Source organism: Mesocricetus auratus, unplaced genomic scaffold (assembly GCF_017639785.1).
Source record: "Mesocricetus auratus isolate SY011 unplaced genomic scaffold, BCM_Maur_2.0 Super-Scaffold_100013, whole genome shotgun sequence".
Classification (NCBI taxonomy): domain Eukaryota; kingdom Metazoa; phylum Chordata; class Mammalia; order Rodentia; family Cricetidae; genus Mesocricetus; species Mesocricetus auratus.
In genome coordinates, this window is record NW_024429196.1 from 35,100,364 (window position 1) to 35,118,971 (window position 18,608).

General features: G+C 39.2%; 1 protein-coding gene across 11 annotated transcripts in view; it reads right to left on the reverse strand.

Moving 5' to 3' along the window:
* Zmynd11 (zinc finger MYND-type containing 11) overlaps window positions 1–18,608 on the reverse strand; it is an 80,749-nt gene that overhangs the window by 43,965 nt on the left and 18,176 nt on the right. For all 11 annotated transcript variants that reach the window (XM_040755580.1, XM_013114674.3, XM_040755583.1 and 8 more), the window contains exon 2: window positions 7,629–7,763. In XM_040755580.1, the coding sequence (XP_040611514.1) occupies window positions 7,629–7,744 (116 nt within the window). In that variant the 5' untranslated portion in view covers window positions 7,745–7,763. The remainder of the gene's footprint in view (window positions 1–7,628; window positions 7,764–18,608) is intronic.

Genomic DNA, 18,608 nt, shown 5'->3' on the forward strand with positions numbered 1-18,608 from the left:
TAGATTGATCCTGAATGACCACAGAAAACAGGTAGACTATGAGAGGTACAGCTATTATGGTAGTAGAACAAAGTACAGAGAATATTCCTGTAAATGTCTTGAGAAAAGGGAATTCTGGGCTCGTGAGATGACTTAATAGTTAGGAGCAGAGGACCTGAGTTCAAATCCCAGCAGCCACCTAGGTGGCTAACAACTGTCTGTAACTCTGGTAACAAGGGATCTGATGTCCTCTGCAGACATCTGCACTCACGTGCACAAATCCATGCATCTACCCATAATTTAAAATAAACCTGTTTTAAAACAGAAAATAAATTATTTTTCTTATTTATTTATTTGGTTTTTTTGTTTGTTTGTTTGTTTTTGAGACAGGATCTCACTCTGTGGCTCAGGCTGACCTCAAACTCAAGGCAATCCTTCTACCTAAGTCTCTTGAGTATTGAGATTGCAGTCTTGAGTGGATTCTTGAAGAATGAAAGAAATTCTTAAATAAAAATCCAAAAGCACATATATGTGCACATGCACACACACACACACACACACACACACACACACGTGTAAAATTCAAAGCCAAAACAAAAAAAAAAGTACAAAATGTCAGGGGAAAGATCAGATTCACCCCACTAATAAAAAACTAAAAGGAGCAACTTGGTACAGTGTGGTATACACTTTGAATCCTAGCACTTGGAAGGCAGGAGCATGTGGATATATGTGAATTTACCAACCCTGCTGGTAACAAGTTGAGCAAATGACAGGACTAAAAGCTAAAAACATGTTCATGAAGGAAATAATACCCAGATTAAGACCACTTACAAGTCAGTGGAAAAGTTAGCACCACCAATGGAAAAGTGAGTAGAGCATACTCAGACTTCTGCTTTGTCTCCAACAGTGGGTATAATGTTATATGGTTTCCTTCACTCTCCTAAACTTCACTCTATCATCAACAATAAATGGGCAGGGAGAGAGGAGGAATGAAACCAAACCCAGAGTAGTGAAAGCCAAATGATGGCTTCATGCTCTCCATTACTACAACCCTCCTTAAAACTACTTCCTCAGTTAACGCAACTAAACCGCTATCAGCTATTGGTATTCTGTGAGTGCACATGCACGTAGACATGTACGTGCATGTGTATGTGCATGTGCACTGCTGGAGACACATAGACCCCACAGCTTCACACATACGAGCTTCAGCCCCAGCAAAAATACTCATTATCATTATTGTCCCAACTGCTGTACTTCCCACTCACATAGGTAAATATGAATGATGAAATCTATTTTTGTTTGTTTGCTTTTATTTTCTTTGAGACAGGGTTTCTCTGTGTAGCTTTGGAGCCTGTCCTGGCACTTGCTCTGTAGAGCAGGCTGGCCTTGAACTCACAGAGATCTGTGTCTGTCTTTGCCTCCTGAGTGCTGGATTAAAGGCATGCATGCGCCAGCACTGCCTGGTATGAGTAACTATTCTTAAAATACCCATAGTCAGAAAATTCTTTTTAAAGTTTCCAAGAAACTTTAACAAATGATAAAAATGAATTTAAGCATATTACTATGAAAATAGGAAAGAGTTAGGGGTGAATATGCCAAATTAGCATCTTGCAAACTGCATGAAGTGGGTCTTAAAAAGGATGTAGATGACAGCTGTAGTCATGAACAGGAAAAAAGTATACAGAACCTGTGATGTTCTCACACACCCAAGGACGGCCTCTTGGGTAAAACACCACGTGGGAAGAGACTGCACATCAAAGAAGACATGATTTAATTGAGGACTTTGGATCTTACATACAATTGGAATCAAGAAGATTCTAAGAATGCAACCTTATGTGAAAATTGGAGAAGTAACAGATAGGCATGAGGCTGAGGAAGTAGAAGAGAAAAGGAAGCCTGAAGGTGTCATCGAAGGCAGTGTGAGGCAGTCAGACCTTCAGAGAGCCCAGGGCTTTTAGAGTGCAGTGGGAGGGAGCCATGACCAGATGGCAAATGGACTTCCTGTGCAGAAGACAAAGTTTACAGCACTGGAGCCACTGAGCAAGGCGCTCTGCCTGTGGACTCCATGAGCCACAAGAGAGCGGTGGGCAAGAATAAAGCACATTGATAGTGCCATATCAGAGAAAGTGGCACTAACCTAGTAACAGCAAGAGGTGCAGATGGGGCAGGAGGCCTATCACACAGGCAGGAAAATGCAAAGCAACTCCAGAATAGCACACAAAACAGCAGATGCTCAAGACATAGCAAGCCATTTAACCTAGCTTGGAAGGGGGAATGAGTGGGCTTTATTATTATAACCCTGTCTGTATTTTAGAACACCTACTATTCCTTTCTAGCTACTGGTTAAACACCTCAGTGTGGGCATTAAACACACCCCTACCCTAACCCTTTCTGCCATTTCCCTTCAAATCCTACAGATAATCCAGACAACCTATGCTTTGACTCTTTGCTTCCTCAAGGCCTTCCAAACTCTCTCTGCAACTTTCCCTCAGATGAAGTCTGCAGTGTTATAAGTCACCACCCTCTAACCTGTGGGAGCAAGCAGTCCTCTCTATCATACTTTTCTCTACCCTATATGCTGCTGTCTTATATTCCTTAGTGGTTAACTTGTCTTTTAATTCATAGAAGTGTAAAGAGATGTCAAGCTTAGGAAAACATACAAGCTTCTAAGGTAAGATGGGTGCCCTAAAATCTGCCCTCTGGAAGAAGCAACTGTGGACCACAGCATCCAGGATCATTCCTATAAATCTGCCCAATGAGAAGTCAAGTCATAATTGTAACAATGATAACGTGTGTCTACAAATTCCTCAGATACATAAAAAGAGTTGGTGGAAACTGCGATGAGGTTGCAAAAGTGACACTGTAAGGACACCTGAGACCCCATGACCATAACAGAGAGAATAGATGGCAGTTTCTAAAGCTAACATATTTCTAAAGAGCTCCTTTAGGCAATGCTCATTCTCCTCCTCCTCTCTGATGATCCCATGGGAATAAAATCTCACAAAGAGAGCCACACTAAATTTCACATAATTCATAGAAACTAGCTGTCCCAGAATCTTAGCAAATAATAAATGTGCATCTACTTGTATCCTCACAAGGAGAAGTCCAGGAGGACTCAGAAATGTTAAGGCCAAACATGTCACAAGAGGTGAGAGGCCACACTTCCTAACTGGGATTTGACCCTAAAGGAAGCAATACATGTAACTAATTGTGAACTCAGTGGAATGAGCTCCACCAATCCAAATAACCTAGAAATGCAGAGTCAAGTGCTCAAGGCATGGAAGAAACCTGGCCAATGACTACTTCAACTGTCTCTCTAGCAGACAGTAGAAAGTAAATGTTCCTATTTTAAGCACTCTGCCTAGCCAGAAATGCCAGTAAAGGCAAATATAATTTACACTAACTTTATCAGCATGGGTTAAACTATCTTCTAATATAAACTAAGAATAATTATGACCCTCTAATACCGTGTTATAACTATCCAAAGCAGCTATAAGTACTCTGTGTGAATTAAGGAGAAAAAGGAAGTGACCTGTGCACCTGTTTTTCTTGCAGTGTATAATGCCCAGAGCATTTGAAGACCTGGGAACGATGAGTTAGAAACTGCCACAGTACAGAGATTCAAAGTGCTAAGTTTCAATTCTGTGATCGTATCTATTCACAGGATTCTTCATCCTTTGTGTCTTGATTTAACTCTAATGTACATCATCTTAAACACATAAATGTTTTCAAAATACTTGTTTAACATAAATGTTTGGGGCCAAATGTTCCCAAGCTTTGTCATAAAACAGCTATCCAAACTACACACAAGAGATGCATGCATACATACCTCCCATACACTTATAGATACTGCAGACAAAAAGAGCTGCTTTTCTAGTCACCTCCACAGATAATCAAAACTCTCTATCTAGTCTTAGTTATAATAAAATGATTCATATGAATTTTATGATAATTGAACATCAGTTCCTACCAATGTAAAAATGGTTTCATTGACAGGTCAAAGTTCAGTTGAGATCATACCTTGAGGGCATGTCTTCAGAAGCCCTTTTCCATTTCTTAGGCATGTGAGGACATCCTTCCCAGATTTATAATGACACTTGGCACTACCAGCTATGGAGGACTGCCCAAACGGATGTACAAGGATGGAAGGATGACTCAGTGATTAATAACTCTTGTAGAACACATGGATTCAGGCCTCTGCAGCCACAGGCCAGTTTAACTCTAGTTGAGGAGATTGGGGCCATCTTCTGGTCTTCATAGACACCAGTGATGCCCATAGTATACAAACATACCACAGGCAAAAACTCATATACATAAGTAAAGATAAATAAGACCTTTTTAAAAAGGTACATGATCTAAGCCAATAGCTTCTCATTTCAAAGCCCAGGACAATCTCAGAAGAGCAGTGACAACCACAGGGAATTTCACATACTCACAGAGAAAGAGAATAATATGCACTGTAGATGCTCAAATTAAGTAGCTAAAGCTCCCTTTCAAGAAAAACTCCATGTTTAGTGGAATGTTAGAAATTAAAATAGCTACACCGATGGAGTCAGGTAAAAGGATTTTCTACATGCTAGGGTAATTTGTGGTGTGGGGACCATTTTCATGCCAATTTAAAAATGACGTGAAAAGGAACTTTAGAGACACATATCTAATGCAAATTCAAGAAATGATTTCAAATCCAAATGAAACACAGTGGCTAAAGAGGAAGAACACACTCAGAAAATTCTCCTGCAAAGCAGGAAAACCATAATCTACTATTTCAAATGCAAGGTAAGACAGGAAGTCAACAAGCTACAAAAACTGTAAATCAGAAGTAGATAAACCTCAAAAAGAGTCCAAAACTTAACTGAAGAAAAGCACATCAGAAGTAAGGTCCAAGTTCAATGATCAGCATTGCAAAGACACATCTAAACAAAACAACAGAACAAGACTAGAACCCCTAGTTATAACTCAGAAGGCACACATGAGTGCAGGAATACAGAGCAGACCACACCTCTGCTAAAAAGCAGAGAAATATCAAAAGTAAAATAAAAATCAAATATACACTACAGGAAAACAAAATGCAGCATACTAACTAAAAATAAACCATAGCATGTGTGCAAGAGTGTACAGAAATGTTGATAACATCTGGTTATAGGAGGTATGGATGTAAGCATGTCAAACATTTGGTGTATGAATTCAAAATGGCACTTAGGAAGTCTCCACAGACATCCACTAAGAATGCCATCTTTAGGGGTTAGAGAGATGGCTCAGAGGTTAAGAGCACTGGCTGCTCTTCCGGAGATTCTGAGTTCGATTCCTAGAAACCACATGATGGCTCACAATCATCTATAATGAAATCTGGTGCCCTCTTTTGGCATGCAGGCATAAAAGCCAGCAGAACACTTTAGCTGGGTAGTGGTGGCTGAAGCAAGAAGATTTCTATGAGTTCAAGGCCAGTCTGGTCTACAAAGGGATTCCAGGACAGGCTCCAAAGTTACACAAAGAAACCCTGTTTCAAAAAAAAAAAGGGGGGGGGGAGGTACCTGTGTATTCTGACATCAACTATGCAGAGTAGCTTGATTCAAAATTTATGGAACGTGTGAAAGTCCTGACCTTCTAACAGTGCAGAGCAGGAATCCTAGACCACAGAACAGACCAACTTTCTATTACCATCAATGCTGCTTCCTAGCCAACTTTAGACAAGGAGACATCAAGGGAACTGGCATCAGTCAAGAAGCAAAGGCACTAGGTTGTACAATTTCTAGACAGTCTTCTGCCTCATAGATCCATGACCATTTGACAGGTAAACAAATTCATGTTTAGGAAATTCAAAGTTATATTGATGAAGAAAGGAGAAAAGTGAAATCTTATCAATGATCCACAATGAGAAAGAGACATGAGCTGTCCCAATGACTACCTCTGTGCCCAAACATACACACACATCTTACAAAGCCAGCAGACACATGCACCATCACTACAGGCGTTAATCCTCTTCCTGCTACATTAGCAGCAGCACTCGAGAGACTCTTGGGGCTTCTGTTGGGTGCACTAAGCTGCTCAAGAGACACCCCATAGAGAAAGAGAAGTAATTGCCTAAGAAACTGAAATTGTTCAAATTTGCATGCTTTAAAATTTCAGTCCAAGCAACAGTATCTTATTTTCTAATTTCAATGTTCTGCTACAAACATTTCAGTAATATCTTTTACAGATCTCAAGAACATATTTAGTATCTTTTTATTCTTTGAGATTTGTTTCCTAGTGAAAGGAATTGAACGTAGGCCTCACCCGTGAAAGGTATGTACTTTACCACTGACCTATATTACATCCATAGACTGAGATTTCTGAAAACTCATCTCCCTAATTCTGTACTTAATTACTATACCTCAAAATGATTGCTTTTTAAAAATAAATAGCAATTAAGTAATAATTAAAGCAATTTTAGTACCCCTTTCCACATTTTGGGTTTTTTGTTTTGTTTTGTTTTTTAAGCCCACAGGAGACAGAACTGCAGTTAGCTTCCTGCCTATCTCCTGGTCCTCTCATCTTAGGTAGCCACATTGTCTCAATCTGGGGACAATGTAAATATGTGTGGTGATATCTTTCTTGCACAAATAAAGCCTGTCTTAGGGTCAGAGAATGGAGCTTGCCACTAGCTAACCATAGAGGTCTGTAAGGACAGACAGGAAGTGACATAGCTAGTCAGAAACAGGATATAAGCAGGGAGAAACAGGAAATTGTTCTCTTCTCTAATGAGATGCTTAGGGAGTAAGATGTGCTGTGGCTTGCTCCTTCTCTCTGATCTCTCAGAATTTCCCTCTATAGCTAACTCCAGCTTTTTATTCTCTAGACCAAGTAAGAACTCCTTTTACATATATGCATGGAGCTCAACTGTATTACGTATTAGTAAGGGTCCCAAAGCACTGCATAAGTCAGCATTTATAGTTCATCGGGCTTTTAATTTTTAAAGACACCAAAATGGAGAGCAAGATAAGCATAAAGAAATTCTATTGTAATTAATAACAAAAAATCATGTAAGCTTTTAAAAATTAAAGCATCTGAAGAAATAAAACAAAATCAAATTCCTAACTGAAGACTACTTCATAGTACAAAATAAGTAAAAAGAAGAACTATTAGGTAGTTTGGGGTTTTTTGTTTCATTTTCCTATACTAAATCATTGTCTACTAAAACAAATAGCATTAAAAATTAAGGAGGAAGGGGAATTTTCTTTTTAAACTGAATGTGTGTTCAAATTAATTTCTGCTAGTGGGTTATAAAGTACTAAAAATAGTATTTACTAGACAAAGCATGTTCAGATCACATTGAAATAAGCCATGAGCAATAGATTTTGTTTAGACAGCTTCACTACAATACAGCAAGTTACCAACAAATCTTTTAAATAATAGTTTGTAAGAGACAAAATATGTGTAACTGAAAACTAGTATAAATAGAACATACTGATCTTTTATTTATCTAGTGTTTATTTACAAGACTTCTAAATACAAATTGTCTACACATGTCTGTGTTATTTTTCTTTTCTGTATTCTTCTGCAAGGCAAAAACAACTTTAGTTCTTTGTAATGTATGAAAAGCATAAGAGATAAGGCATTTGGGAACTTTTACAGTTACTTTTGTGTTTGTTTGCTTGTTTAAATTTACTTACTTTGTAATACGGTCAATGTTGGCAATTTGCTTCTGATTCCTTATAATTTCAATGGCTGCCCAAAGATGCTGGATAGCTTTTGTATCCGCCTGTCGTCTTTTTGTTAAACGTGCCATGACCTGTTTACTTCTTTAGCTGTAGTAATATACAAAAACATAAGGCAGAAAACATAGATTACAGAGTGAATTTCCAACACAAGGAGCAACAGTCACAGCACCTCCTGATACTGGTCATACTAGAGTGAGATGTAGTTTTGTGGCTTTCCATTTTCTACCTTTCAAATTGTATTTCTACTTAATAAAAGCAATCATTCACTTGGTTAACTCTTAAAAATTAATGATGTTCTAAAATCCAAATCACTTAAAAAAGGTCTTTCCAAGAAGTCAACTTTATACCCGTGTCAAAAAAAAGGACATTTAATGTTCATTCTAGACAAAAAAAAAGACATTTAATGTTTATTCTAAAACACACAAATACTACAAGATAAAATTTCAGTTTTAGGTATTATACTGTGTGAAATCTGAAGAATACAAAATGGAATCTACATCTCCTAATTATTTGGCACTTCAGGGTTTTGTTTTGATGGTCAGAGCTTTAGTGATTCCAGTGTCACATACAAATGAAATCAGTGTTTACAGAAACAAATACTAATCAGATGTGTCAATGGATGTGGTGCTGCAGACCTGCAATCCCAGCACTCAGGAGGTAGGAGTTGAAGAATTAGCACAAGTTCAAGGTCAACCTGATCTACACAGTGACTTCTATATGAGTCAGAACAGCATAGCAAAACCTTGTCTCAAGAAACAAACAAAAACCATGAACAGAAAAGCCAAGTTGTTTTGAGGTAAAATACAAAGGCCAAGAGCTAGGTCACCAGATCTCAAATGATCAATAATGGTCCAGCTGCCAGAATAACGGTTTATTTCAGAGTGGATAATTACATTATTAGGAAATAACATTATTATTTTATTCAAATTTTAGTATTCTGTATGGGCTGAAGGAAATAGCTGTCCCACTTCCAGATACCCCTCCAGCTGTCTCTAGCCAAGAAAGAAAAATCGATGACAACCCAATGTCTGGTGGGTAACAGTATTAAAGAAGGCCCAGTGAATATTTATTTCATGTTCATGGAGAGCCCAGCCTAAGAGATCCAAAGAAACACACAACTATACATCAGTGTGTAAGGCCGAAGGCGGGCATTGGGCCATCCCCAACTGAATACGCCTTTCAAGGAAACAGAAGTGTGGAGCTCATTGTAACACTTCAGTGACTCCCTGACTGGCCAGAGAAGTTGCTGGAATCTCATTTCTCTCTTCTTCTTGGCTCACTTGGCCTCCTCCTTTCTCTCACTAACCTGAGTGAGACCTGCAGGTGCCACTAGGGTTCATCTTAACCAGACTCATTAGGGAGCCTAGGACCAGTTGGATTCTGGATCTGGTGGCTTCCAGCATTATATAGCCAGCAGAGAGAGTGAGTGTACTATGGAAAGGGCTGAAGGCATTTCTGGATGGCCTACTTTCCATAGGGCTACTTCTAAAACAATACTAGGCTAGGGAGATGACTCAGTGGTTTAGAACTCTTGATACACACATAAAAACCTGAGTTTAAATTCTTAGCCCCCTCTGAGCCCCCAGCACTTGGCAGGAAGTGGGGGGAGAGGCAAAGAGATAGCTGGGACTTGCTGACCTCCACCCTAGCTTCAGGTTTAGTAGGAGACAGTTCCAAGGAATAGGGCAGAGAGTGAGAGCAGAACATCTGTCATCCTTTAGCCTCTCTGCACATATTGAACATACTACACACATGAATATTGCACATGCATGCACACACACACCCTCAAGTTTTAAAGGAAAATCACTTGGTTCTGAGTAAACTTAGACCTGTAAGTAAATGATGGTAAAAATGACAACTGTGATTATGATGCTTCTGTGTAGAGTGCAGACACTTCGGTATCAATGTGTTTCTTCAAGGGTGCCAGCTCAAGGATGTGACAAGCATTGGGTAAGAAGTGCAGGAGCCGCAGAGAGGCACACAGCACAGTTCAACCCAGCACTGCTGTGTCGTTCTGACACAGGAGCACAATCCAGTCATCTCAACTATCTACGGAGTTGCCAGTGCTTGCCTTGTTCATACTGCTGGGGTTACTAGAAGATATTTAAAATGTAGTGGATGGCAATCCTTGCCAGAAAAACAGAATTGACAGAAGAAATCTAATTTACACAGTATAAGGTCATATAGAACAAGCACACAAATGGTCTAGAATTTCTTGTGAGATTCAGAAAATGGTCATGCTGCTTCTAGCATAGGTAAAATTTAGGCATAAATAAGTGAAAAACTGCAAAAATATGAGATGCAATAGTATAAATAAAGTTTAATAGTTTAATGCAAAAAGAAAAATAACAGATGTCATTATGGTTATAATATATGCAGAAGCAAGGTATATTATGGTCATAACACAAAGGAAGGGGAAGAAGAATAAATGTGAGACAGCATCATACTACAATGTGGGATTCTGGTAAAATTAGAACGCACACTCAGCACACTATATTCTATACAATAAGAGAATAACACAAGCAGATACAGTTAACATATAACTCATCTGCAAATTACTCTTTCAAAGTATATGGCGTGAGCTGGACCCAACAGTGCAGCCCTGTAATCCCAGATACTCAGAGACTGCAAGCTCAAGGACTGTCTGGGCCACAGAGCTCCAAAGCAGCCCAGGCAACCTAGAGAGATGCTGTCTCAATAATTACTCAAGAATAATTTAGAAGATTGACAGAAAATTGTAATAGAAAAATCTAACTTTTGAGAATACTCAAATATAATTATATAACAATCATACAAATATAATGGGAGCTAAGTAGGAGAAATGCTTAAAGTAAATTACTAAAATCAAGACTAAAAAACGAAGCAAGCTACACCTCAGGAAAGCAGATACAAAGATAAAATCAAGGATTTCTGAGAGCTATGTGAACCATGTGACAGATAGCAGACATGTTGTCATTCAAGTTACACCAGACCTGGAAATGGTCACTGGTCATGGGAGTCAAAGTGGAACACTGCCAACTGAGTGAATGGTGAAATATGTGGCACATTTTGAAAGTGCCAAAATAATTAAGGCTATTAAGACAATATCTCATTAGAGTACAACTATTCAGTTATTTCTGAGTAAAGAGAAATCTCAAAAGCTAATATAGTAGTGGGACCAAACCCTGACTTCATGACTCCTCAGCAAGTGCTCCACTGCTGAGCTGCAACCCCACCCCTCAAGCTCCCCTTTCTTAGGATTTCTGTATTCACTTATTTCATGTATACTAGCCACTCTTGAACAGTGGGCAATCAACAACAGGCAGAAAAGACACTCTAATCTAGTAAGTACCATTAACAACATGCCTTGATACAAGAAAAGAACAGTTTAACTGGGCATTAGTCAACAAAAAGAAAACATCTTTGGAATCTGGTTTCTTAGGCTCTACATAAAAACTAGTGGTCACTCAAGGTCTCTACTGATGTGGAAAAAAAAATTCTTCAGTCCACTCTTTTCTGAGTGGACAGCACTATGTTGCTATGCCCAGCCTCCCTAAGTGGGGAATCACTAGGTCTCCATCCCCATCCCCAGCCCCAGCCTCTCTGGGGTTCACTAGGTTCCTGTCCCGAGCCCTGCTGAGTGGGAGCACTTGGTCCCACAATTGTCTTTAGTGCATTAATGGTAATCTGTTCAGACATTGTTTACAAATTAATCATAAATTCCTCAAAATAATTCTTTAATTCAACTAAGAAAAAAAGTCTCATTTACCTTTACAGTTAATGTTTTTGGGGTGCCTAGCAGGATGCTAACTTTTCCATATAAAAATGTTAAATTCAACTTTTCAAGCTATGCTATGACTCTACAGTGTGCCTTCATTTCAAAAAGAAAGGTTAGAAGATGTGTAGAAAAAAATCACTATGACATTATTTTCCAATACACATAAGGAATCCAATATACTCCTTTCAGTAAAAGCTACATGGGAAACATTTTCAAGAGGCCTGTAGCTTAAAAAGTAAGCAAAGCACATCAAACAACTGTAATAAGCCCCCAGCTGATGCTGATATTGTCCTTGGAAATCCAGATTTACCACAATTCTCAGTCTATATGTATACTCCCATCTCATCACAGCACTATACAAAAGAACACAGCAAGCCAGGAAAAATTTAGTAACAAGCAAAACTAAATAATGCATCATTTGAGGGTAAATGCATCTGTATGGAGGCTGTGCTGTAATGACTAAAAAAGCACACAATGAGACAGCACAGGTGATGGGCAGATAAAAGATGCAAGACTGCAATCAGCCTCTGCAGCAAATGAGCTCTCATTTGCTTCTAGTATAGGTTTGTGTGTGAGGGCTTTGTTTTGTTTTATTGAACAAAATAAATACTCACATATTTATACCAGATACTACATAAAACTTCAAAAAGTCCTATTGCTTCTATGGTTTACACTGTAACTTAGGTATGTGTGAAATTTCCTTTTCTATTAGTGATTTTATTTTATGATTATATGTTCTCACCATCCTCGCATTTATATATTAACTTTTGGTTTGGTTTTGTTGTTGTTGCTATTGTTTGGGGGACAGGGTCTTACTCAGAATGGCTTTGAAACACTATGTAGCCAAGTGTGACCTTAAACTTCTAATTCCCCTGCTTCTACCTCATTCCTGGGATTATAAGTACACACCACTGTCCCCAGATTTAGTGCTTTTTATGTATTGTTATTTATAAGACTTTTCTCTTTGCCTTTTAATAAGCATTAAATGGAATGATGCAGAAGTCTAGACAGATGTTCCATTTATAGTTACTTTTTTGGTAAACATTTCTACACTCAGATCAGAAAATTTTTAAATATTTTTGGAGGTTTAGCTAAGTTGATAACAGATTTCCCATATACTGCCTGTCCCCACATAGGCCGTCAACCCCTCATCAGAGTGGTGAAACTTGCTATAATCAATGAATCTGGACTGAAATCACTGCTAAACTAAGTGCATGGTTTAAGTTTTTGTACATTCCAAAGGCCTTGGCATATGTTCAATGACAAGTAAGCAAAATTGTGACATCATACCTAATAATTTTACTACCTTAAAAAGTTCTCTGTGCTTCACCTATTGCTGTCTCCATTCCCTCTGACCTCTGGGAACTATTTAGTGTTTCCACAATTTCACCTCTTCTGGAGTGACATGCAATTATAATCACACAGCCTTCTTTTCATAGCTTCATAACTTCTGCCCGCACTTACTATTCCAGTGGCTATATGAAACAGTTTATCTACCACTCACCTACTAACAGCTGCCATGATTGCACAGAAGTTTCAACTATGGGAAAAATGCTATAAAAATATACATGCAGATTTTTGTATGCTGATAAATTTTTGGCTCATTTGGGTAAATAGCAAAGGGCATGAAGGCTGAATTGCATGGTAAAAGTATTTTTAGTCTTGTAAAACATCAAAAGCTCTGCCCAATTGTCCTCCAAAGTAGGAGGACATTCTTACTTGCATTCCTACCAACAAGACATGGAAGTTCCCTCTGCCTCACAGTCCTGCCAGCAGCCAGAGACAGAACTGGATTTAGACAGTAGGCATCTAATGACTGCTGACATTTTGACTTTCTATTTCCTAACAGTATTGTTGAACATCTGCTCATTTTTCTTATGTTTGTCACTTTTTGTATCTGCTTTAGTAAGCTGCCCATCCAGGGGATTGACTTCTTAGCTGGGTTTTCTTTTTTTTTAATAATTTTATTTTTTTATTTTGTGTGCATTGGTGTTTTGCCTGCATGTATGTCTGTATAAGGGTGTTGGATCCTGGAATTACAGACAGTTGTGAGCTGCCATGTGGGTGCTAGGAATTGAACCCAGGTCCCCAAGAAAAGCAGTTAATGCTCCCAACCACTAAGCCATCTCTCCAGCCCCCTTAACTGGGTTTTCTTACTGTTGACTTTAAGCTTCATTTTTGTATTGCTGTAGCTGAGGGCTCAGATGCACGTGCATATGTAAACAAACCAAAAAACCAAAAACCACAACACATACACAAAACAAAAAACACAACTTTGGGTACCAGTACTTAGGAGAATTATCCACCTTTTTTGAGAAACATCTCTCAGACTTGGACTTTACCAAGATTAGGCTGGCTAGCCAGTGAGCCCAGGGACCACTTGTCTCCACCTCTCCAGCACTGGGATTATTTTTTTGGGGGGGGGTTTTCTTTCGAGACAGGGTTTCTCTGTGGCTTTGGAGGCTGTCCTGGAACTCGCTCTGTAGACCAGGCTGGCCTCGAACTCACAAAGATCCGCCTGCCTCTGCCTCCCGAGTGCTGGGATTAAAGGCGTGCGCCACCAACGCCCCAGCACTGGGATTATAAATACATGCCACCACAGCTGGATTCTGGGGATCAAACTCACACTTTACCTATGACTAGGCTACCTGCCCAGCCTCTTTGCATATGTGATTAAAAGTCATCACAGGCATCTTTTGGAAACATTTTCTCTGAGTATGTAGTATATGTTCTCATTCTGTATACTATATGCCACTCAGACAACATCTGGCAATCTACAGTTTTGCTCATTCATCTTCTCTTTCATTGACAGTCTCTTTGTTGCCATAGCTAGGGCTATCCACAGAGCAGAGCCATGCAGGTTCTGTTGTCTTGCAAAATGCAAAAAGTTCTCCATTTGGCATTGAGAATTATGACCCAATTTCAATTAATGCCCAGTAATGACATTTAAATTCACTTTTATCATCCAATGTTCATCTATTCCAGGATGGCCTTGACTCCTTGGCTGAGGTCCAGGTGTATTTCTTGGTTCTCTATTCTGTTCCATTGTCAGTTCTTTCGCCAATGCAACATCTTACTGATTGCAACATCTTCATGCTAAGATTCAGGGTGGCAACTATCAACTTTTTTTACTTTGTTCTTCTGGATCATTTGCCTTTCCACATCAATTTCAGAATGAGTTTGTTGGTACCCATGTACTAAGTGACTCAGGCTTGAACTGATACTGCATTAAAACTACAGATCAAACTGAGAAGGTGGGACATCTTGACATTAGGCCTCCTAGCCATAAATTATCTTTACATTTTAATATCAGAGTTTTGTAGTCTTCCTCATATAGACCTTGAACATACAGATTTCTATCTAAGCATTTCGTTTTTGGCATGTTACTGTAAACTGCAATATGTTTTATCTTAATATTGTTTATTGCTGGTTCATGAGGAATTTTTATACATTAACCTCATATTTTGATCTTACCAACATATTTCCTCCATGGCTTCTTTTAGATATGGATGCTTGAAGCTTCATTCCTTGGTGTGGGTCTGTCGCATCTGCTGCGCGGCCTGTGTCTGAGAACGTGCGGAGGGTGTCGGGGATTGACAACACAGAGACTCGTTCAACAATGTAAAGAAAACTTTAAGCAGGCTCCAAAAAGGTTCAAGAAAACTTCCTAAGAAAGGCTCCCACCAGAGAAGCTTCTGCTCTCTCCTCTACCCTGGCTGGTTCTGCTCTGACCCCAAAAACTGATCTGGGCGTGGCAGAAGAGGTGGTTAGTCTTTGGACAAGGTCGAGGTCAGGGTGGTTTCTGTGGGCAGGCCTTTTCCAGGAACTTAATGCCCCCAGGCATTGTATTGTTTTTAGTAAACACGTTTTTAGTAAACATTGTCTTACAGCTGCCTACTCCCAGGCAGAAGGGGAAGTGGGTCTCTGCTCAAGGTCTGGTGTTCCCACATGGGTCTTGTGGCACTGTCCCTCTTAGTTCCTTGTACTTTAGTGTCTTGACATTTGGCAAAGTTCTCCAGAAGTGTTACCTCAAATACTGTTTCAAGTTCTTTTTCTTTCCATTACATATAAATTACATCTTTTGGAGGTGCCCAGGGCTCCTGAATGTTCCATTCTGAAGTTAGCTAACCCATATTTTTCTTTTGCTTTTTTTTTCAGTTCAGAAATTCTTCTATGTCCTCTAACTCAGTGATTTTTCCCTTAGCTCTGCCCATAACTGATAAGCTCCTCAGAGCTATCTTCATTTCTGCTCTACTGCTTATCTCTAGGACTTGTTACTCTTTCTTAGGACTTCTGACTGCTTACACCATCCCTCATTTCTACATGCTGCCTACATTTGCCCTCAGCATTTGAACCATGGTTTTTAATAATGTACTGTCTGGTTATTATCCAGTATTCTTATTACATTGACTGCTTCTGATGTTCGCTTAGTCTCTTCATACTATACTTCCACCTTTTGATTAAGATTAACCTTATGTTTCTTTCTTTTTTTTTTTTTTTGCTGGATAATGGACATGGTGTATTAAACAAATAGAACCATGGTGGACAGGCCTTAATCGTGTAGTTGAAGGGATATGTGGTGGGTGGGGGGTGTTTTCTATCCTATGACTTCACAGCAACTTTTGGTAAGTCTTTGCCAATGGACTGGCAGTGTCACCAGTACTTCAGGTTTTCTCTCCCTCGTGTGACACGGTGTGAGAAGAAACTGAAGCTGGCTATTCCCTTCCCCCAGACTGGCTAGGTTCTGGTAACACACAGCTGGTAAGGTCACACAAAGGAGCCTCACTTCTGAAGACAGGTCTTAATAAGAATAAAGCATTCTGCCAGACAGTGGTGGTGCACATCTTTAATCCTATCACTCAGAAAGCAGAGTGATCTCTGTGAGTTTGAGGCCAGCCTGTTCTACAGAGTTAGTTCCAGGACAGTCACTGCTACACTGAGAAACACAGTCTCGAAACACACACACACACACAAGAATGGAGCACTCTGGCATATTTGATAACCCCTGATCATCCTGCCTGACCCTGCCGAATACACAGGGCATTTCTCTCTGATACTCACTGTGAGATCCTGGTTAAGGTAAAACTCAAGACACACAAGGAAGTCATTTTCTGGGTTTCCCTGAAGTCTTCACCTGTCCTAGTTGCCCAGACTTAAAACTCTGACAGTCTCTCAGTCCTTCCATGGCTTTTGTCCCGGCCACAGTTCTGTTCACACTCTTCAGCTCTGGGAAGCCTTAGCTCTTTCTACCAACCTATCTCAATTTCCTATGTAGTAGTCTGCTGCCCCCTCCCCTACTTCTCTGAAAGATCTAAAAAAAGATTGACTTTTCCTATTTTTGCTTTTTGCTCATCTTTTTTTAACTTATCAACATAGAATAATGCCAAAGCCAACTGGAAACAGTGGAATTTTTCTGAATATGATTGTAAATGAGATAATATGATGTTTTAGCAAAGAGGAAGCCAAATGAATTAGTATGATTTGCTGAAATTTTTCTCTGATCTACAATAAAATGTGGTATTTCTAAATTTGTATTAAATTGTTAGGAATACTCGAATTAGTTTCTTGACTTTGTTTAGCCCATTGTTAGTGCCCTACAATTGTCACTATGGAAACTTGTATGCAAAATTATAATTAAACATATTGTCAACTCCTACATAATAATTTTACATTTACTACTTGCCTAGTAACATCAATTTTGAATTTCTTATTTAATTTAGTTTTGGGGTTTTGAAACGGGGGTCTTGCTATGCAGTCCAGGGTGGCCTAGAACCTGTGGTCCTCTGGCCTCAGCCTCCCACATGGTGGGACCCAGTTTATCAGCTTCTAAAGCACACCCTTTTAAGCTTTCATTAGATCACTGACCAGCTTTACCATGAACTAGATATGAATAAATGCTTCCTGGATGAACATTGCTCCCCAGTTAATTCTGTTATGTTACAATGAGCCTGTGGCTGTGGGGTGGTTGGGGAGGACAACTGTGCAGTACTACACATGCCTTTACACTGAACTATGCTGATTGTATTTTGCCTCTATTTTTAAAATTGAAAAAAAGGTCAGAAAAGCATAAACTTAACTTATAACAATAATAAAGGTTTGGGCTGGAAAGATGGCTCAGAGGTTAAGAGCACAGGCTGCTCTTCCTGAGGTTCTGAGTTCAATTCCCAGCAACCAGATGATAGCTTACAACCATATATAATGAGATCTGGTGCCCTCTTCTGGTATGCAGACAAACATGCAGGCAGAACACTATATATATAATGAATAAATCTTTTTTTTAAATCTCAAAGGAGATTCTTAGCAAATTTTTAATAATAATAATAATAATAATAATAATAATAATAATAATAATAATAATAAAGGTTTGTTCCTAGGTCTTAAGAGGAGTGAATCTCAGATACTCCATGAAGAACTTACAAAACGATCAGATGCACCCTTCCTTCCATGTGTGGGGCAGCTGGTATGGAGGGATACAAAGAAGCAGAGAGGATGCCCTGCTAGTTGTCTGCACATTAGATTGAAAATGAAAACAACAATAGGCAATGTGTAGAGCAAGGCTCCTTACAACAAAGCAAGGCATACAAATCTTCCAAAGTTTGTTTTTGAATGTTTCACTTTTTAATTATACTTGCTTGAGTCTGTTTTCCCTCTGCTAGCACAACAGCACAGGCTAGTTAAAGTTACTACAAGTTTGTTTTGGTCCAAGTAGAGGACCTGTACCTAGACTGCTTCTGGTAGTAGAGCTCCTTGGCAGCGCTGAGTATCACAGGATGATCAAGTTGAGTGAACTAGTAACCCACACATGCATGTGAAGTCTCTCTCTTCTTATAAAGCCATCAGTATTTACCCAAGGGCTGATGACTTTACCCACAAGCTCCAGCTCCACTTCAAAAGAATCAAGTTTCTCCCTTTTCAAGTTCAAAATGAGTTGCAGAGGATAAAATCATTTTCTGATATTCAGATCACAGCAGTTTGTATGTCCAAAGGATGTGTCCAGACTAAGACTGGTTTGTAAAATGAAATGACAAATTAGAAAACTGACAACCTTTGCTTTTTCAAGACAAATTTGCTGAGCTACAAAGCCACAAACATTCACTTCACAAATGTAAAATGTGCGGCTTAATGGGGTCGGTCGGAGTGAATGTAACAAAGATACCTCACAAGTGGAACCTCAC